At 54.5% G+C, this 21,348-nt stretch overlaps 1 protein-coding gene across 6 annotated transcripts in view; it reads left to right on the forward strand.

Annotated features, from left to right (window-relative positions):
* SLX9 (SLX9 ribosome biogenesis factor) overlaps positions 1-21,348 on the forward strand; it is a 59,435-nt gene that overhangs the window by 25,905 nt on the left and 12,182 nt on the right. For 4 of the 6 annotated variants that reach the window (XM_078154582.1, XM_020973372.2, XM_078154580.1 and 1 more), the window contains one exon: positions 18,657-18,725. In XM_078154582.1, the coding sequence (XP_078010708.1) occupies positions 18,657-18,725 (69 nt within the window). Of the gene's footprint in view, positions 1-3,231; positions 3,630-4,054; positions 4,512-18,656; positions 18,726-21,348 lie in introns of those variants that run through there. The other 2 variants (XM_078154581.1, XM_020973379.2) reach the window with 2 other exon arrangements.

Consider the following 21,348-nt stretch of genomic DNA (forward strand, 5'->3'; position numbering starts at 1 on the left):
GGGTGTGTGTGTGGGAGAAGGGTGGCCAGAGGGGTAGGGCCTTCTTGGCTCCCCTGGAGTGACCCCGTCCCCCACATGTTTCCTGTGCTCAAGTCTCCTGTAGGCTTTGACCCAGAAAGCGGGAGACTTGCCCCAAAGTCTTGTGGGGCTGCGGTGCCTGGTCCCTCATCCCATGTGCGTGGGCATCTGGAGAACTGCTGGCCTATAAGAGACATCTTGGCAGGCTGAGATGGGCAGCTCAGGACCTGCTCCCACCCAGTGCTAGGGCTGAGCCATCCTGGGGGCATCCCGCCCGAGTCATCGGCAAGATTTCAGGGCACTGTTGAGGGGTCGCTGGACTGCTGACCTCTCCTGCAGTGATTCCTGGCTGGGGTCTGGGCCGCGGCCTCTTCTGTGTGGGCCTGGCCAGGAGCCAGCTGCTACCCAGCTGCTGGTCCTTGGGGGCAGTTGGGCCCCAACCATCACCTGGTGGCCAAGCTGATAGCTACCTCCCCCATGGCTTAGGGAATGTGAGCCTCCTGAAGCAGGTTTCTTGAGTTGAGTTTGACTCTTAACAGTATTAAATGCATTGACTATGGGTGGGATGCTGCGGAGGGTCAGGGTGGACCCCCTCAGACCTTGTTCTTCCTGGTCAGAGGCCTGCTCTGATGAGGCCTCAGGCCGAGGGGAGCAGGAGGGGTTCAGAAACTCCATTTGTGGAGAAAGGAAACAGGTGGCTGTGGTGGTCCTCCCCAGCTCTCCCAGGCGACCTCGTGGGGGCCTCTTCTGCAGCCTCCCAGGAAGAGGGCTCTCATTCTGTCTCTGAGAGCGGGAGAGATCTCTGTGATCGCTCCCGCTGGGGAGAGCATGGCAGATGGCTTGGTTGTGCTTCACTTTGTCTGCTTCTGAATTTAAACATTTGTCTTGGCTCCTTGGCTGAGGCCCATTCCAGCTTGGACGTCGACAGCCCCTCTTCTTCAAAGACGTGATGAGTTGCAGAACGTTCTAGGTACTTGGTATGTCCCAGCTGGACAGGAGCGCTCTGGCCATCCCCCAGGGTGGGGGCAGAGAGAGGCTCGGCTCCTGTTTCTCAGCTCCTGGTTCCCAGGGCCGGAAGGTCCTTCACCCAGGCACCTTTGCCTTCTCAAATGAGCAGAGGACCGGCATCCTCCATAGAGGATGGGCGAGGGTAGCCCCCCGACAACAGGGACCCCTCGGAGGAGAGGGAGGCCCATGATGAGGTGGCGTTCCCAGGGACACAGGCTCCTAATTCCTGCTGGGCTGTGGAGCGAGGTCTGGGCTCCTGCCACCGTACCCAGCACTTTGCAGAACCTCCTGCCTGATCATCCCTTCCCAACCTGGCCACATGGTGTTTCCCAAACTCTTCACGCACACCACTTCCTTTACCCTCGTGATCAGACAGGCCTTTTAGGGGCCGCTGTGGCTCCAGAGAAGCCCCTGCTTTCTGTGTGTTGTGGGTGGGGCTGGCGAGTGCGCAGGAGGTGACTGGCTGAGTGGCTTCCGCCTTGGTGGGGGGGCCTCTTTCCCTTGGCCGTGGACCTGAGGAAGCAGAAAGGGGGATCAGCAGCCCCAGGCCCTGCCTGTCCTCCCACCCTGGCTGGTGACCCTGTGCTTGGGCTCAGCGATGCTGCCCATCTCCAGGGGTCCTGGGAAGGGGGTGTCGTGGTAACAAAATCCCTGTGTTTTTTCTTGTTTACCTTGGCAGGAGCACTTGGCACATGAGTGCCGAGGGGCTTGGCCTCCCAGACTCTCACCAGGTTCTCCCCTCCTTCCTTCCCCCTCTTTCTTTTCTTCCCTTCTTCCTTCCTTCTTTCCCTCTCTTCTTTCCCTCCCCCTCTTTCTTCTGTCCTTCCTTTTCTCCTTCCCTCCTTCTTTTCCCCTTCCCTCTCTTCTACCTTCCCCCTCTTTCTTCCCTTCTTCCTTCCCTCTCTTTCTTCTGTCCTTCCTTTTCTCCTTCCCTCCTTCCTTTCCCCCCTCCCTTTCTTCTTCCTCCTCTTTCTTTTCTTCCCTTCTTCCTTCCTTCTTTCCCTCTCTTCTTTCCCTCCCCCTCTTTCTTCTGTCCCTTTTCTCCTTCCCTCTCTCCCTCCCTCCATCGAAGGCAGATCTGTGATCAGACAGTTAAATCCCTGGGAGCTCATTTAAGTCTCCACATAGTGAATCCTTTAGAAAAGGCCAATAAATCGTCCGCAGTTTATCTCTGCGAGTTCAGATAATGGGCTTTTCTTGACAGGAGCACACAGATTTCTGGCAGGCTCCTGCATGTCCGGGAGCCTATTAATAGGAGGCCCCCAGTGTGAGAGACACTGCCTGTCTGCCGAGCCATCCCTGATGTGGCCTTTGGCAGGAGGGCCTGACTTGGCCCGAGATTCTGACTTCTCCCTCCCTCGTTTAGGGATGACCCTTGGCCTCTATCCTTGAAAGGGGGGGCCAGATTGGAAAACGAGGGGCTGGGGGCGGGGCAGGCAGTGTATCCTCTTTGCAGGGTATCTCCCTGGAGCCAGAAGAGATCTGGGAGCTCCTCCAATCTGAGCCCCTTACTTTGTGAGGAGGAAACAGGCCTGTGAAGGTCAGGGGTGAGGGTCAGAAGCAGGATTTGAACCCAGATCCTTGGACTCATTGTCAGTGCTCTCTTCTAGTGCTTGTTGAGTGAATAAGTGTTGGCCCTTCCTTCCTTCCCCTTCCCAAGCACCGGACACAAGCCGGGGTCATCCAGTGGTGGCCCAAAAAGGGGTGCCACTCCCAGCGCCCATGGCCCCAGAGTCCAGGACAGGGATGTGGGCTGAGGAGGTGGTGATGGACCATAAGCCCTCCCTTCCTCCCTCACGGATGGGAAGGTTTTATCTAGCTTTGACGGTCTGTGTCCTGCCTCCAGGGTCCTGGGGAGGGAGCGTCCTCATCCGGCCTGGAATGTGTGCCCAAGGCCAGTGCCAAGAACGAGTCCTGTAAAAGAGAAGCAGCAGCTGTGATCTGGCAAGCCCTGGAGAGGCCGCAGGTGGGCGGCCCTAAATCACCCGGACCCTCTGTGCGGTGTTCGAGGCCTTGAGCCGTGTGCATGTGGGGGTGGGGGAGTGTCTGTGCTGGGGAGGCCGGTGGGTCCCTTTGCAAGGCAGGCAGTCTTTCTCCCAGAGGTGATCCAGGTGCGACTTGGGCATCCTCACTGGCTGACCATCCCACATGGAGCAGGGCCTTCCAAGGAGGCACTGACCCGCTGGGGCTTGTCGAGGCCTTTTCTGGGCCACCGACAGCTGGCTTCCGCCCCTCTGCCCCGCGGGACCAGCCTCTGGTTTCCTGTGGTTTCTAGAGCGGGGCGAGGGCGTCGGAGGGGAAGGCACCTTTCCTTGGAGCAGCAGGGGGCGAGAAGTCTGTCCCCAAGGGGCTGGAACCACATGGGTCTTTCTGGTGCGGTGTCAGACTCATCCGCCTGCCCCAGAGACAAGTGCTGTCAGCCCCGCTGTAGGGTGTTAATTGGAGGAGCTAGAGATGAAAGACGTGGGAAGGGGTGGCTTTGAGGCCAAGGGACTAGCCAGGTGTGAGAGCCGCTTTCTGTTTCTGGTGGGGCCAGGACCAGGAGCCTGAGGGGCCCCAAGGAGCTGTCCCAGGTGGAGCAGGCAGCTTTGGGAGGTTGTGAGGTCAGCAGCATTGGGGCTGGGATTTCCCTTCTCACTGTGGGTTGGACTGGGTGCCCTCAGACACTGCGTGTTAGGTGCTCAGTCTGGGATGCAAAGGCACCGTGAAACAGCGCCCACCCTCATGGAGCTTGTGGGGTCTGCGGAATCAGGGTGGACTTCCTGGAGGGGGTGGGGGAGAAAACGGGAACATGGAGGTGGAAGGAGGATCTGGTAAGGGACAGCAGGGAGGCCAGTTTGGGTGGAGCATGGAGTGTGTGCGCGCCCGCGCGCGCGTGTGTGTGTGTGTGTGTGTATGCACATGGTGCAATAAGGACTTCTGTTTGAGCCTAGAGGTGAGCGGCAGCCATGGAAGGGTCTTGAGCTGGAGAGCCGCTGACCAGAGCAGGCCATTTTTGTTTTTGTACCTCCCCTATTTTCCAGCGTAGCCCTCTCCCCCAGTCTGATGTCATCTGCAGGCTCTCCCTCTGCCAAGAGGGAGAGTGGATCGCCATGGCTGTTTTACCGTCTTTGTGGACTTTGCTTGGTACCACTGCCCGTCCCTCCGCGGCCTCTCTCTGATCATCACATCCACAGGAATGTGGCCTGACGTTCACGGACCACAGTCTGTTCACCCGCCGCCCCCATCGATGGGAACCTTCCTGTCTTCCGCTGCTTTGCCACCACAGAAGTATCAGGAGGAACGTCTTGGTGCCTCTGGGACCTTTCCTTGACCTCCTTGGGATAAAGGCCGCAGCGGGATGTTCCTGCTTTTCTGGTGACCTCTGTGGGTGACCTGACATCCCCTCTTCATCCAGAGCTTAGTGTGGTGTGTGGTGGAGGAGCCTTGTGTGAGCCTGGCTGCCGCCTGGCCGTTCTGCAGGGTCTCGGTGCGCTAATGAGCAGGTGAGCCGCCGGGCAGTCACTTCAGCTGCAAGAAATCGTTTGGGGTCTCCCCGTTTATTGTAGGATTTGAGGCAGGCAATCCTGTTGTGATTTGCCCCTTCATGCTGACTGAAAATAAACGTTTCCCTGGAGATTCCAGATCTCTTTTCCTCCAAGTGCATTTTGTCATTTCCTGCTTTGGAAGGCCTTCCCTTGGGAGAGGGGCCCTCTGGGCTCACACTAGGTCAGTGTCAGTGGTCTGGTTATTTATTAGCACGTGAGTATGAGCTTCCAGCCCCCTGGGGAACTCTGAGTGACCCTCCTCTCTTTAAGGAGTGCCTCCTGTCCTGTCTACACCCATCTACGGATGGCCTCCACAGAACTATTCCAATTTCTCTCTTTTAGACCTTTCCTGACTTCCTCCTTTGTTTGACTGATGTCTTATAGAAATGCTGTTGACATGGTCAGTTTATTTTTGTATTCTGCTTCTCTGCTAAAGCTACTCATCTCAATTAACTTCTTTGCTGATCTCTAGGATGAGTTCCTACGCTCCCTGAGATCATAAGGTCCAGCTACAGGTCCGTGTGAGGCTGGACTTTCTTCATCTACTGCAACCAAAATAATATATTGCTAGACCCAGAGTCAGGAAGACCCGAGTTCAAATCCTGCCAGCGTGACTCTGGCCAAGTCACTTCACCTCACTCAGCCTTAGTTTCCTCATCTGCAGAATGGGGATAAGAATCCCACCTGCTTCACAGGGCTGTTGTGAGGGTCAGATAAGATAATACATAAAGCCCTTTGTAGACATTGAAGCGCCATGTAAATGTTAGCTATTTGTTATATAAGATAGACGCTTCTTATCACATCCAGAAAGATCATTCTGTGCTTGTCCTTGGCAGTGTTTTGAAGCACAGATTCAGTATTGTCTTGTTGTTTTCCATATGTTGAGCCATCTTTGCATGTCTAGTTTAAATCCCATGTACATGTGTGCACGTGTATACATATGTGTGTACGCACACACATATACATGCACTCGCGTGCATCCTTTTTTTTAATTGAGATTTCATTAAGCATTTTTGAATTGCTGTCCTCTAATGACAGTGTGGTGTCATTTTTCTTTACTTTATCCTTCTCTGGGGTTTGGGTGTTAGACGTGCCTTTGCCTTATCCAGGGTATTTGGTAGATGATTTTTTCCTCGGGTCTTATGAATAATTGGTGTAATGGAGGGACTTATTTTTCTTGACCAGTTTGATGGAAGAGTCGTCCCGGTCTGTCTGGAATCCTGCTCTTCGCCTCTCTGTCCTTGGTATTTTCCTTTTCTGCGATTGGGTCATTGAAGCTTCCTGCATTTCACGTTCTGCTTGCCGGGTCCTTTCTATCTCTGTAGAATACACTCTCTGAGTTTTCAGTTGAGTTGATAGAATCATGCACACTCCATTCTCACGATTCCTTTTATTTTTCTGTTGCAGTTTTAGCCTTCAAATCCTGTCTGTGCCTGTCGGGTGGCTGTTGTACAGCTGTGGGTCTTTGCTGTGTTTATGCACTGTTCTCTGATTAGTAAGGGGCATTGCAGGAGGGTGGGTGGAATAAGGAAGCCCTGAGTTCAGATCCTGCCTCTAACCCCTGACTTAGCTTGTGTGATCAGGGCATGATAAGGCTTTTGAGCTCTGAGCCTCAGTTTGCCCACTTTTAACAAGGGGACCACACTGCCTGTAGCACCTACCTTACAAGGCTGTTGTGAGGAGAAGAGATCGTCGTGTCTGAGACTTTAGGGGCCACGTCAGTGTTAGTGATTATTCTTATTTTTAGACTGATTATTTGTGATCATCAGAAAACTCCCACTAACGGAATTTGTCACTTACAGTCCTGAGAGGGTCGGGTTGCCTGAAAGGTTTGAGTGACTCACCCAGGGTCTCAGTTCGTACGCGTCAGAGGTGGAGCTGGGAGCCAGGTCACCCCAGCTCCAGACGGCTCTCTGCCCACTGTTCTGCACGGCCCCTAGTTAATGAAATGTCATTGCTGCATAGCGAGACTCTGGACTGATCCTCCCCCACCCCTGCTCTGTGGGCCCCCTGGGGGGGGTCTTTTTCTAGCATTCATAGCTTGAGCCCCTGTTCTTGCATGTTCTCCCCAAAATCATCTCTCCAGTTCACACCAATTAGCTTTTCCAAGGAAGTGTTTCCTGAAAAGATAGCACAGTACCCAAAGCACAGATATGCTCCCCCAAACTGGGGTACCATCCCCTCCACGGCCTTGGTCCTTGGAGAAAGGAGCCAAAGAGGCCGCTCCAGAACCTTCTCCCCTCTGCATTGGCTTCCCAATGCGGCATCGATGCCCACAGGACATGGCCGGGCTGAGCCCTGGACCTCGGCTGGGTTTTCCAGCCTCCTGCCTGTCACCCCTACTCATCCCCCTAAGAGCAGAAAGAATGCAACACAGCAGGGTGGAAAATCAACAGCCAGACTTGTTCAGGGTCACCGAGGAACCTGGGTCCCAGGCCTCTCACCACCAGAAGCTGCCCTTTTCCATGTACCCTCCGGCCTCTTCAGCGGTCAAACACGGAGGCCTTTAATGGGCTCCGAAGTGGAGAAGGCTGGGAAAGGATCGCATGGCTGGGTCCACATGACCGGTGGTAGGGGCGGGCAGTGACTCCAGTCCTGATCCTCACTCTCCAGGACTGTCAGACCAGTGCAGTGTTTCTGGGCCATCTAGCGCCAGGTCCTCATTCTCTGCCGATTACTGTTTGACATTAGGAGGGTTGGGTTCAGAATGGACTCACTGCATCCTCCTTTCTCTATGTCCTTTGGGAACCTTTGTAGGAGTTGGCCACCTTGCCCACTCTGGATCTGTGGGGAGAGAGCGTTCCTTCCATCCCCCAGAGAAAACCAAAGGTCCTGTGGATCTTTAGCTGACCTGGGGAGGCCCCCTGGAGAAGAGATGGCCTCAGGGAGGATCAGCCATGACCGTGACCCAGCCAGAAGGGCTGCTCGTAGTAGGGGGAGCTGTGCAGAGATCCCGACACGCTAGGGGTGAGGAGGAGCTTCCTAACCATGAACCTGTCCCAGAGTGCAGTGAGGTGGTGGTGGTGAGCTCCTCTGAGACTGTGGTCCTCTTCCAGAACAAGATAAACCACAGCCGCAGCCATGGATGATTTGTGCAGCCCAGCCTCCATTCAGTCACAAGTCAGAAGCTATCCCCTCCCCTCTCGACACCCTTAGAGTCACCAGCTAGCCAACCTCCCTTAGTGGGCGTGGCACGAGGACCTCGGGTCCCAGGGCCGGTCGGGAGCTTTTGCTTCCTTAGGCTTGATTTCCATTCTCATTTCTGAGGGAGCGCAGTTTAATTTTTTTCTTGTTAATGGTTTATCAATTGCATGAGTCTTTTAAAAATCAGCCCTTGTCAACTCAGTTGTTTTTTGTTTTATTGATTTCTTTTAAACATTTTCTTCGTTTTGTTCCTTTTCCAATTGCTTTAAGTGGAGATCCAGCTCTTTAATTCTCCCCTTTTTGTTCCCATAAGCATTCAGGAACGTCCGTTTGCCTCTGAGCACGGCCTTGGCATGGGCCCAGAAACGTTGATGTGTTATGTTTACGTGGTTGTGTCTGTAATATAGTCTGCTGTTGAGTAATGCCTGGGTTAAAAAAACGTTTTGAGAAGCAAGAAGTCAGTTCTCGGGCTGTCGGTGTGCACCTTTCCCTAGCACGTTTCCTGTTAGTCGGTCTTTCTTTTATTGCATCATAAGCTGGAAGTAAAAACGTGGCGCTTGCAGCCTGTGCCTTTCTGCATTGATTGCCCACAGGCTCGGCTCTCTGAGCACGGCGCTGGTCCTTGCCTTTGCCAGCCCTGGAGGGCATCTTGTGCTCTCCCTGTCCTTCCCTCGGCATGGTCAATCAGCCCTGAAGCTCAGGCGGGCCTTGGGACTTGGATTCGTCAGGGCAGCGCCTTGTTAATCTTTGTTATCAACTCCCCATTAGCCGGTGGTGTTCTGTCCTTTCCCATCTGATGGCAAGCTGCTTGGGCAGCTGTTCTCTGGCCGTCCCTGCCCCTGTACCCCAGGACGGCTCAGGAGACAAGAGCCAGACCCTTCGCTCTCTGCTGAGTTCCTGAGTGGTGGCCCTGACTGGCCAGGAACCTGCTACATCCTTGTGTCCACTTACCCTCTCTCATTGCTCTGGGCTTTCATCTGTATGTGTCTCTTCCTAACCTGCACAGTTCTTTTTTTTTTTTAAATGGTGACCTAGGTTTGTTCCAAAGAAAAGATTATATCTTTTGTCTTCCTAGCCTTCTGGGGACATTTCTGTTGATTTTGTGACTCACACGTTGCCCTGAAGTGGGGTTCCATAAATTACTCAGTCCTTGGTATAAAGTAGAAGCTTTATTGGATGGGGTCTAGAAACTGCCTGGAAGTCAGTGGTGCTAGAAGGCCACGTGCTCCAATGAGAAGGAAGTCCCTGGCTCTTGGGGTTCAGTGGTACATGTGACAGTCACTCCTGGGGTCACCTGGGAAAGTAACTTTCTCTGGCCTCAGTTTCCCCATCTGTGCAGCCAGGGAGCCTCTGAAGTCTCCTGCAGCTTCCAGTGCAGAGCCCTGTCTCAAGTTCACCTGGCTCTCCCTTCTGGTGCCCTCCCTCAGAGGGGACAAGCTCTCTTTTGTCCATATGTGTTTGCATGCTGTCTCCCTGGCTAGACTGGAAGCTTCCTGAGGGTGCTTAGCATAGTGCTTAGTAAATGTTTACTGACTGACTGCCTGGCAGAATTGTTATAAGGACAACAAAACAAAGCGTGTGTAAGTGTTGCGCAAACCTTGTCATCATGTCCGCCTCTTTGGTCTTTAAGAGAATGCGGGTTTCTGCTGGAAAGCTGATCGGCGACGACTGTGAATGTGCCACATTCCCACAGTGTGGACATGAAGACAGTCTTGTGTGTAGGGAATGGTGGCTTCCTGTGTCTACCACGTCTGTCTCGGCTGCACAGAAAGGTGACTCTCGGGTCAATGCTTCCGTCTCAGGCTGGCTCCTCTTCAGCGGAATCGCTCTGTTTTCTTTCTGGCCCAGGCTCCAGAGCTACCATCTTGTCTGCATTTCTCCCAGATAATTTCCCAGTGGAGAAACGGCCTGGTTCGCTTTTCTTTGTTACCTCTCAGATTCAACTGCCCCATTAAACATTTCTGTATTCTCTGGAGATATTTCTAGATGGTGACCGGCATCCTTCCTTCCTTCATTCGATGAGGGCTGGGGGTACCTAAGAGGAAGTCTTTGTTCTCAAGGAGAAAACCTCCTGGGTGGGAGGCACAGACGACATAGGCCCCATGAGGGAATGGGAGGAGGCCGGTTAGGGCTCCCAGTCCTGAGCTGCCCATGGAAGGCAGTGGGGAAGGCGAGGAGGTCTTCGTCCCGAGCATCACGACTGCCCTGCGTGGACAGATGTGACATCTCCTGCAGCGGGGCCTTTCTGGCTCGGCCATCCAGAGTGTGAAGGAAACCAGAAAGGTCTGGCTTTAAAAGCCAGAGCAGCACGTGGATTGTTATCCTAGAGGCCGGGAAGGCCGCAGGGGAGTGACTTTTGGAAACCTGGGCTTTGGGGGTGAGAAAAAGGAGAGGCTGGAGGCCCAGGATGGCGGCCTCACAAGAGATCCTGGGGAAGCCAGGTCAATGAGACGTGGGAGTGGTGAGGAAGACACCCAGGTTTGCACAGCACGGTCATTAGGGAGTTAGGAGCACAGGCAGGTCGGGGGCTGGAAGGGGGATGAGCTCTGCTTTGGGGGCGCTGCATTGGAGGTGCCGCAGGGCCGGCTGCTTGGAGAGGTGCAGTGGCCGAGGGTGGGGCCAGGACAGAGTTCAGGCTTGGATAGAGAGAGAGCCTGAGTTAGAGCTGAATTCATTTCACTTGTTTTAGTTCATGAGACCTTTTTTGTGTCTTGAGGAGATTCTCAGACCCCACAGTTGACCTCGGATCAGTGTGTTTTTTTCTTGCATTTGTGACTTTTATTTTTATCCAGAACATAAAACAAATAAGGGGTTTGGAGTTTTTCTTGGGTTTCTTCCTAGCTGTGAGCAACCATGAGAGGCGTTGCCTCCTGCTGGCTTGGGCACCGCTGGCTTCCGACGGGGCGTTGAGGATGCAGCCCCTTCGGTGAGCTCTCCTGGTGCCATCTTTGGGATCGCCAGTGCTGGGGTCACATCCCCTGGTGGCTTCGTTGGACGTTAAGACTTCTTAGATGAGACCCAGGAGCCTGGGCTGGGAAGGAGGACCAGCAGGTCCTGCCCCAAACTGAGCGGTACCTCAACAGGACTTTCTAATACCACGTGGGCATGAGCGTGCCAGTGCTGTGAGCCGCCCTGGCCCCGAGGACCGTTTTCGGAAACGTCTTCCTTCCCTGTGAAGAGAGAAGTGTCTTGTCTTTTTGGGGGTGTTTGTCTGTGAGGTCAGGCCATCTGCTTGTGCTCCTGCTCTGGTCCAGTCCCAGGAGGGGAAATGGGGAAGGAGGGTGTGGTGACCTCGAGGACAGGCATGGTGCCGCCAGCTACTGAGGCATCCTTGAGAGAGGAGCTAATGAAATGGCCAGCCGTGGGGAGGAGGGGGATCCAGAGGAGGGATTCAAGGCTGGGAATGGTTGGCTTGGAGGGTTCTCATGGAGAGCAGGTATGAGAAGGAGAACAGAAGGCAGGCAGAGGCCTGGGACCCTCTGCTGCTTGAGGTGGGAGGGTCTCAGTGATCACTGAGTCTTGACCTTTATTTTACAGAGAAGGAAACTGAGTCAGGGAGTTGTGAAAGGACATTATCTAGGGCTTCAGCCCAAGGTTGAGCCCCAGGAATTGTCTGGGGGAATGTAATCTGTAGGAAATGTGTTTATTTCCCCCAAGCCTTAGGACCCTATATTAGAAGTCATACTTCATGGCCCCCCCTGACCACAGCGTTTTGATATTACACCCGTTGGGCGAAGCCACCAGTGGAGGAGGGTGCAGAGATGGAAGGGACATGCAAGGTCCCCACTGTGAATCCCCTGGGCTCGCACTCAGTGCCTGCCACTTTGGGGCAGCTTCAGTTCCTAGGAGATTTTTCCTCCGATTGGATTCCCTGCTGCCCCTGGGGTCTCATTACCTCCTCTTGCTCCTCATTCTGCCTCTGATCCCTTGAGGTGCTGCCATATTGCCTAGGTCTTCTCTGCTGCTGGACGCTGGGCTGGTTGGACTCCGGGCCTCCCTTACTTGGCTTTGCTGTCCCTGGTGTTCTTGTAGAATTGCTGACCCTTGTGTGGTTGGAGGCCATTCAGTCAGCCTGGTGCCTGCTGTGTGTTGGGTCCCAGTGCAGGCCCTGCCCTCAGGGGGTTTGGCAGGTGGCCGGGATTCAGAGGCCCGTCTGTGGCCGTGTTCTTTCTCTGCAGTTGGGGCACAGTTGTTGGAGGGGGAGCGTCTGATGTGGTCATCCAGAGTCACCGAGCGACACAGTGGGTGACCTGGCGCAGCTCCCAGGAAACGACCTTGGCTTCCTTGCTGTAGAATGAACGGGGCTGGGCCAGATGGCCTCTGGGGGCCCTTCTCAGATTAGTGCCTGGGACTTCATTGAGCCTCAGAAAACTTGTCTTTAAAAACAAAGTGGGGATGACCATTGTTGGGGGGGGTAGCATTGTTGGAAGAAAACCATGAGGCTGGGGCCCTGAGTAGCCAGGGAGCCCTGTCCCCAGGGCGCCCTGAGGCTGGCCCCCCTGCCTTGCTCTGTGGGGAATGGAAGGCAGCTTCTGAGGTTCTCTGGCTGAGCCCAGCCATTCTGACTTGGGCCTCCTGGTTGTCCTTGTGCCTGGGACACCGTCCTCTTTACGCCAAGTGGAGGCAGCCTGCACCAAGGCTGTCAAAGTGAGGGATGCTTCACAGGCACCTCACAACAGCCCATCCGTACAAAAGCTCACGTGTCTGGTCCAACGTGTGCTCTCTTGTGTGGGGGTCCCCGTGCACCAACGCAGAGGAGAGTTTGTCTGCCCTTAGGTCCGTCCATCTGAGGAGGCAGGTGACCAAAGCGTAGCCCATCCCCCTCCCCCAGAGGCAGCACAGAGCACAGGCAGGGCTGGCCAGGAGGCCGTGAGGAGGAGGGAGCACTGCAGGGCTTCCTTTGGACACCGAGCTGGGATTCATCCTGTCTTTGCGTCCTCATATTGCCTCCCTTTGGTGGCATCTGGTCGTGTCCCTTTGCCAGTCTGGGGAGCCCTTTCCCCTTCCTCGTGTCTCTTGTGGGGAGGAGATTCTTAGAGATGTTTCCATCTGGATGGTGTGTCCTCTCCCCACCCCATCACTTTCTGACTCTCCTGCCCTCCTCCGTCCAGGGCCAGGACCATCTCCTCTTTGATTTCATGTTCCCAGTGTTCAGTGCATACTAGGCAGTCTCCTCCAAGCACCTCGGCTCCGGCCGTGGCGTGGGACAGCTTGAAGCTGGGAGAGTCGCTGGTGGTTCCCATCCTCAGGGGGCCCCAAAGTTCAGGAGTCCCTTTGTTCCCCAGGCTTTGCCGCTTGGATCTTTCTTTAGCTACCACACCTCACGCCACCTCCGACTTGTGTTAGGAGGAATCCATGAGCGATTTTTGTTCTGCGTTTTCTTAGTCCTTGGTTTCTCACTGTGCAGCTGCTCAGTCACCTGTGGGGGTCTACAGGACCATTCCTCTTTTTTTTTTAAATTTAATTTTATTTAAGTTTTTAGGCAATTGGGGTTAAGTGACTTACCCAGAGTCACACAGCTAGTAAGTGTCAAGTGTTTGGTCTGAGGCCAGATTTGAACTCGGGTACTCCTGACTTCAGGGCCGGTGCTCTATCCACTGTGCCACCTAGCTGCCCCAAGGACCTTTCCTCTTAAGGGTCATCCTCTCCCTGCAGATCGAGCGGGGTCTTCGCCTTACTTGGGTGTCCTGGGGCCACTGGAGGTGGCCACTTCCTTCTCAGAATCTTTTTTTTCCTCTTCTCCAGCTTATTTTATGTTTTTTTGTACAGTTTTTAAATTTTATTGTTTTTATTAATTTTTTTGATTTATCAACAATCACTTACATAAGCTTTTGAGTTTTAAATTTTTCTCCCCCTTCCTTCCTACCACCCTCCCCAAGATGGTGCGCAATCTTATATAGACTATACATATACGTTCCTACTAAACATATTTTCACATTAGTGATGCTGTATGGAAGAATTAGAACCAATAGGAGGAACCATCAGAAAGAGGAAACAAAACACAACAGAAGAAAAAAATAGGAAATAGTCTGCTTCCATCTGCATTCAGACTCTAGAGTTCTTTCTCTGGATTGTGAACAGCATTTTCAATCCTGAGACTTTGGGAGATGTCTTAGATCCTTGTATTGCTGGGAAGAGCTAAGTCTACCAAAGTTAATGATACAATGTGGCTGTTACTGTGTACAGTGTTTTCCTGGTTCTGCTCATTTCATTCAGCGTCAATTCATGTAAGTCTTTCATATACCACAGCTTGTTCAGCCATTCCCCAACTGATGGGCGCTCCCTCAATTTCCAATTCTTGGCCACCACAGAAAGAGCTGCTGTCAGTATTTTTGTGCACGTAGCTCCTTTCTCCATTTTGATGACCTCTTTGGGGTGCAGCCCTAGAAGGGCTATTGCTGGGTCACAGGGTGTGTACAGTTTTATAGCCCTTTGGGCATAGTTCCAAATTATTCTCTAGCAGAATCATGTTTTCAAGTGCACAGAAAAAAGTTCATGGGATTCCAGAGGAAATGTCCAAACTGTGAAGCCTTGGGTGCTCAAGCACGATGGAAGGGCCCTCCCTGGACCATCAGCCTGGGAAGGATGGGCCAGAGTGGGGGGAGAGGGGGTGCTCCTGGGGTCTGGTCTCCGAGTGTTTGGGATCTGGCTAAGGAAGCAGCTTCTGTGCAGCTTTAAACATTCTTCTGCTGTCTAAAAAATAAATGTTAAAAAGAAATTGCTGTTTTAGATGCCATGAAGGGTGTGGCTTTAAAAAGTCCTTTTTCATTTGTGAAATAGGCCCGTTTTGCTGTTTTCCTGGTAAAGTCACTGGGATGCTTCTCGAAGACCAGAGGTGGGTGCTAGGTGGCCCAATGGTTAGCTGCTGGGCCTGGTCTCAGGAAGACCTGGGTTTCAATCTGGCATCAGGCACTTAGCTAGCAGCAACCTTGGTTAAATCACTTAGCCACTGTCTGCCTCAGTTTCCTTTTCTGGGAGGTAGGCATTATAATAGTGCCTCCCTCCCAGGGCTGTTGTGAGAATCAGAGGAGACCGAGTTTGTAAGTGCTCAGCATCCTTTAAAGCATTGTATCAGCGACAGCTGTATGCATATACCCAGATGGAGATTTCAGATTAAAGTGGGCGAACCAGATTAAAATGCTTTTGGGAAGCAATAGCCACACAGTGGGTGCCACATTTTCAGGCTAAGTCAGCATGGGCCTGTAGAGATCCTTTTGTACACATCTGTGGCTGCCAGGCCACACCCTGGTGACCGACCCTGGCTCCGGAGGGATTAGATGCTAATCATCCCGTTGGGGAGCAGCTACACCCCAGACTCAGTGGGGGAGTTGCAGGTAAGGGATATGTCTCTCTCAGTGCAAACCAGTGAGGGTTCTGGGACACCGAGACTGGGCCTGACTGGTCCAGAGACGCAGTATGAGTCAGATGCAGGATTTGAACTCATGGCTTCCTGAGCCTCCTATTCTCCCATCCTGCCTCTGGGGCAGAGCCCTCCCCCCACCCCCACCCCACCTAGTCTGATAGGCTGAGGTGGGTGACTCATACTCCTTCCAGCTGAGGGTGAGTCACTGGTTCTGGCTGAGAGCCTTGGGAGCCTTGGCCAGTCTCCTGGGGTGCACCAGGCAGTAGATGCTGAGACAGAAAAGTCCAGCCAGCCATAGCCCCCAATTCAGCAGCCCTCCTTGGAGGGGAAGTTCTCACACATTTACTGTGCTTGCATCTCCAGACACCCAGGCCGAGTCTCCTGAGGTGTGTGAGTGTCTACGTGACTGATAGTGAGCGAGATAAGGATAATGGGAGGTTAGCTAGTGCGTAGGCAAGTGTGGAAAGCCAGCTAGTCCCTCCCCCCCATTTTACAGATGAGGAAACTGAGGCCCAGGAAGGAGGAGAAACTGGCTTAAGGCAGCCCTCAGAGTAAAGGCAGAGCTGGACTCCAATCTCTGACTCTAAACCCCACCCCTCCCACAGCCTGCCTGGGTGAAGCCACATGTGGGAGAAGAGGGTCTGGCTTACCTTCCTGCCAGGCTCCTGCGACCAGCCCGGCCCCTGGAATGGCCTTAGAAGGCTGCCTGGGCTCACAGGGTTTCTATTGGCTGCCAGTGAGGTCATGGCTATGGCGACTGTCCATTAACTAGAGTCTGTTTACCTTGTCTTTATGTACGAACTCCATTAGGCAGCATCCCTAGGCAGGACCATCAGCATATTTCTGATGGATTATGTGGCTGCTGATGTAGCCTGTGAATCCCGCAGGCAGCAGCTCCCGCTGGGAGCCCAGGCCTGGGCTTGTTCCTAAGGCCACTGGCCTGGCCTTTCTGCTGAGGCCCAAGCTGCCCTGCATCCTGCAGGGACATGCTGCTTGTATCTGTGTGGCTTTGCTGCTGCCGCCGGTGTGATGGGAAACATTTCCTCCGCCCCAGACATCCTTCCTTCGAAAGCAGAGCTGTTCTGCCTCCTGGCATCTCTGCAGGTGCCAGGAGCAGACACTCGTGCCCAGGCCCCCCACTACCCCAGACTTGGTGTGTTGGGACCCCCTTCAGCCAGCACAGGGAGGAGGGGACAGAGCGAAGCCCCCCAAGGGAGCTGAAGGGTCAGGCTTCCAGAAGCTGATGTTTAAAGGAAAAGGTACATGTCAAACCACTAGAAACAAAAGTGAGACCCTTGGAGTCTGGCTGGAATCATTGTGGCCCCCAAGTGTAACAGAACATCTTTGTGCTGTGAGAAAAGGGCGAATGTTGAAATCAGAGACTTGGAAGAAGCCTTGCGTGGACTGGTGCCAAGTGAAGAAAGCGGGATGTGAAGAGCCACTTGATGGGGTGCAGTGTGTGGAGCCTTACCTCCTTAAAAGTCAGTGACCCTTGGTACCAGATCACTCCCCGCCCCCCTAAAAGTCAGCGACCCTTGGTACCAGACCACTCCCCGGCCCCCTAAAAGTCAGCGACCCTTGGTACCAGACCACTCCCTGCCCCCTAAAAGTCAGCGACCTTTGGTACCAGACCACTCCCCGCCCCCCTAAAAGTCAGCGACCCTTGGTACCAGACCACTCCCCGCCTCTCAGGGCCCAGGCTGGCCTGCTGGGCCCCTCTCCTGAGCTTCCACTCTGCCCATGATACCTCTGGCAGTCACATAGCTGCTTCTTTGGCTCACTTGTTCCATGTGTTACCAGAGACCCTTGGTGAACCAGGCTGTGGAAGGAGCCTGGGTAGAACTTGAAGCCGTCTGTCTCAGAAGGGTCTCCTTGAGCTAGCAGGGATCTGTCTGGCAGAAGGACGAGGCTCATCTGCCCTCTTCTTGGAGGCAGAGGTGGCTCACCCGGTGAGGGTTTCTCTTTAAAGTCGTGATCTAGTTCACGTGGCTAGACTGTGTTAGAAGACACCCACGTAGCTGAATGTACAGGTCTAGGCGCATGGAATGAGCCCCAGGGGCCAGTGGGGACAGTCAGGAAGAACCCCCGGGGGTCTGAGTAGACGCAAGGTCATCTCGAGTCAGCAGCGTGGACCCCATGAACTGGGTCTCTGGGCACCAACCCTGTCTTGAGTGTTGAGTTCAGTTCTAGGGGAAGCCGCTTCTCACTGCTGGACGTGCTGTGTGGATGTGACTGCTGTGGCCCATTGGCCTGTTTGTGGTTTCTTCGCCAGCTCTGCAGTCACTGCGCCGCTGTGTCCCAGCATCCATTTTTATGCCTTAGGCAGGAGTTGCAGCGAATGGGTGGACTCCAGTTCAGTCTGAGACAGCCGCCTGACAGGGCAGCCCAGCCGCTGGAGGCTGGCGTCCTTTTTGAACACCCCATTTCAGGGGGACTTCAGGGGTAACGAGGTGTCTACAAGGAGGGTGAAGCGCCTCTAGCTTTGCCCTGCCAGCGTCTGTGGAAGGAGCCAGGGATGTTATGCCTGTGGGGAAGACTCGGGGTCACGGCAGATCCTTTCGAGTACTTGAAGGGATTAGATTTGGGCGCTGGGAGCTCCAGGAAGGGGGAGTGTGACCCCGTGGAGGAAGACCCTTCCCCAATTTATTGGGACAGCAGGATGGCCAGTGGGAAGAGCACAGCATTTGGAGACTCCCACCTCCTACCCAGGTCACCCTGGGCAGATCCCGCAGCTTCTCTGAGCCCCGGGCTCCTCATTGCATAGAAGGAGGCAGCTGAAACCCCTTTGAGCTAGAGCTTGGTCTGTGCTGCATGGCTCTGGCCAGTCAAAGCATGCCGTTGTTATTATTATCTCCAGAAATGACAGTCCCCCACTGGAGTCATGATGCAGCGGAAGGGATTCCGGCTTGGGCATGGCTGCCGAGAGCCCCTCCGCCTCCGAGGTGGTCTGCTTCTGCCTGGGCTCAGCAGGTTCTAGGATTGTCCAAGCAAAGCCCCGAGGGCTGTCTCTCAGATGCCTTGAGGAGCGCATGGGCTTTCTCCTCGCTTCCCACTCTCACTTCCCACTCTCCAGAGCCTGGGACATGCATTCCTTTGGTTTGTGCTCGCTCCTGCGTTTCCATGTCCCAGAAGAGAACAAGCATTGTCTTGTGGTCAGCAAAGGCCCATGAGGGGGCAGGTGGAGTCGCTGCTGGCCTCATGGGAAGGTGGGATGGGTATCCCATGCAAAGGCCACTGTGCGCAGGTGCTGCCCTGGGTGTTGGCTTAGGCGGGGGTTCTCTGGCTCCACATTCTCATGGATGAGAGTTTACAGCAACTCATCAGGAGGGTAGCCTGGGTAACCGGGCACATGTGCCAGGAAGCGACTCTTCTGCCAGCTATTCGGGGCCCCTGGCCTAAGCCAGTGCCATCTAGTGAATGTCCTGTTCATAGGCGACCTGGTCTCCTTTGAACAAAAGCATGTTCACATGGTATACATGCATGTGTTCTGAGGCTGGGGGGATAATGCACCTGCACCGTAGTGAGGCTCCCGTGCACCAAGGAATGTGAGGACCAGGCACCTCCTTCATGCTCATGGGTCTTTCATTTTCTTTCAGGTGCTGAAGCAAAGCCTGTTTTGTCCAAGAAAGAGAAGATGAAGCTGCGACGGGCCAGGTGGCTCCAGAGTAGGTGGTCCTCTTATTCTGCCTGAGATGTCTGGGATGGCAGCAGGGGTTCTGCTCACACCTGCGAGGTGCTGGCACCCCAGCACCCTGGCCAGGCCAGGCAAGGGGAGGTGCGGGGCCCTCCTAGACTTGGTCGTTAGGACAACTCCTGGCGGCCTAGAAGGCCAGGGACATATTCTGTCTTCTAGAGAAGGAAGGTGTGTGTGTTGGTGTGTGCATAAGTGTAAGTACATGTGTGTGATGTGTGCATGCGTGTGTGTGTGTGTGTGTGTGTGTGTGTGTGTGTGATGGGGTGGGGCTGTAGACCAGCTCCCCCCTGCTGCTGTTTGCATCCTGCCCTAACCCTGGATCATCCTCAGCCCCTGGGCCCTGGATTATAAGGGCAGGGGGTGGAGAGACACTCTGAGCAGAAGGCCTGGGTGACCTCTCCAGGCCTCTAGAGTCTTGCATTAAGGTAAGAAACTTGAGAGAAAGGACTTGGTTTATAGAAGAAAGCCTCGGGGCAGCTAGGTGACCAGTGAATAGAGCTCTGGCCTCGTAGTCAGGAGGACACGAGTTCAAATCCAGCCTCAGACACTTAATGCTTAATAGTTGTGTGACCCTGGGCAGGTCACTTAATTCAGATTGCCTCACCAACCAAAAAAAAAAAAAGAGAAGAAGAAAGCCTTGTGCCTTGCCTGCAAGGCCCACTCTTGATCCCTCTGAGCAGTCCCTTCCTCCTCCTCATGGACTGTTCTGTGAGCCGTGGGTGTGCCAGAGTCCGTACAGATGTGTGATACGGGTTTAAAGAAGTTCCCCAGAGAGTCTAAGGAAGTTCCCCGGAGAGTTGGAGACTCTGGTGTGTTGGCTCAGGCCATTCGGCCCAGCCTGAATCTCATCTGGGCCTCCCTGTGTCCTCTGTCTGCAGGACGTGGCTTCCTGGGCCCACTGGCTCCTGATCTGGTATTCTAGTGCATCCGAGCTGGAAGGGGCCTTAGCAAGCCTCCAGTCCAAATGAGGGCCCTGAAGCCTAGTGGCTCAAGAGCTAGGGTCAAGATGGGCACCTAGCCAGGGCTAGGCTGATTCCACTGTCATCAGCACCACGGACAGCACCATGAAGGGCCAGGCTGGAATCTGGCAGCAGCCCGGGAAGCTCTTCCCTTCGGGGAAGATTTGCAACCCCCCTCAGCCAGCCAGAGGAAAGGCTGGTCCGAGGGGTTCTCACAGGCCTGGCGCTGCTGCTGTTTGGGGTGGGGGAGGGAGGCCTGGGCCGTGCTGAGTCACCCAGGATGGGGCTGGAGGGAGGGAGGCCCCGAGATGCAGCTGGTCCTTGGGCTCCAGGTGAGGGTTCAGCCAGATTCCTGCCTCCTTGCAGGCCTTGCGTGGAGCTGCGGGGGTGCGTTAATTCTTCCCATGTAGGCGCTCCCCACCCCACCCCAAGCCCAGATTTGGGGCCTGAGTCTAGAGGGAAGTAAAGGTGGAGAAAGAAGTCTGGGAGCCTTTGTCTTCTGCTCCCCTAAGACTCGGGAGAATGCCGAAAGGTAGGCCCAGAAGAATGGGCAGGCAGCTGCCCTGGGCAGAGTTCCAGTGGGGGAGCCCCCTCTTCAGCATGTTGCTCAGTAGCCAGAGGGTCTGACCAGGCCGTGGCCTTGCAACACCCTAACCCTGTTCTTCTCTGTCTCCGGCCTATGCCCCTTCATACATGACTGCACACCTGGCAAGAGTTGGGACAGAAATTGAACCCGCACCTTGTTGTTGGAATGTCCAGAAGGCATGAGAGAGCAGAAGAGGCAGGTCAGGGTGGGGAGCCCTCATGCCGCAGCCCTTTGGGTCGGACTCCTGTGATGCCCCCCCAGGGGATGTAGAAAGAGCATTTCCATTCATAGAAAAGAGAGAAGCTGGCGAGGAAGGGCCTTGCCTGAGGGTGGCCTGTCGGTGCATGCCTCCGGAGCAGGTAAACGGAGGGACCCCACTTGATGTAGAAGACCTTTAGAAGGCTAGAAATATTCCACTGGTGGAACAGCATTGGTTTCCAGAAACCTTTCCAAGGCCCCACTGTCTGCACAAAGAGGGGCACCTGGAGTTTGAAGATGGGCCAGAAGACCGGCCCTGCCCCCACCCCAGGCATCCTCCTCTTCTGCAGCTTCTGCCCCAGGGGCAGGGGCAAGGCCCAACCCAGCTCTCCTGCTCGGGGAGGTCTCTGGGGCTGCTTCCTGCCCCACCTCCCTCTCAGGTCCTTCCCCCACACTCCACAGTGGCCGATCGGTACCCTACATGGGCAGCTCTTAGAACTGACGTGTGCGTGGCCCAGGCGAGAGGCTCGGCTCGACCCCACGCAAGATAAAGCCAAGGTGGACCAGGGAGTCTCGTCCAGTCCCTTCCTTTTCCAGATGAGGAAACTGAGGTCTAGATAGGTGGGGTCACATGCCCATGATCCCAGCTCGTGAGGGGGGAAACCTGCCATTCGAACCCAGCGCAGCTGGGCCCAGAGCCAGTCTTCTGTCCAATGAAGAGTTTGTTCAGAAGTGGTTCCAACCATGTCCCTTCGAGAATGCCAAGGATGGGCCTTCCTCTAGCACGAGCTGGTCCCAAGGCTGCTGTTGGCCCTTTTGCCTCCTCATTGACATGACGCCTGTTTATGCCT

Source organism: Phascolarctos cinereus, unplaced genomic scaffold, assembly GCF_003287225.1.
Source record: "Phascolarctos cinereus isolate Bilbo 61053 unplaced genomic scaffold, phaCin_HiC Scaffold_5;HRSCAF=322, whole genome shotgun sequence".
In the NCBI taxonomy this organism is placed as follows: domain Eukaryota; kingdom Metazoa; phylum Chordata; class Mammalia; order Diprotodontia; family Phascolarctidae; genus Phascolarctos; species Phascolarctos cinereus.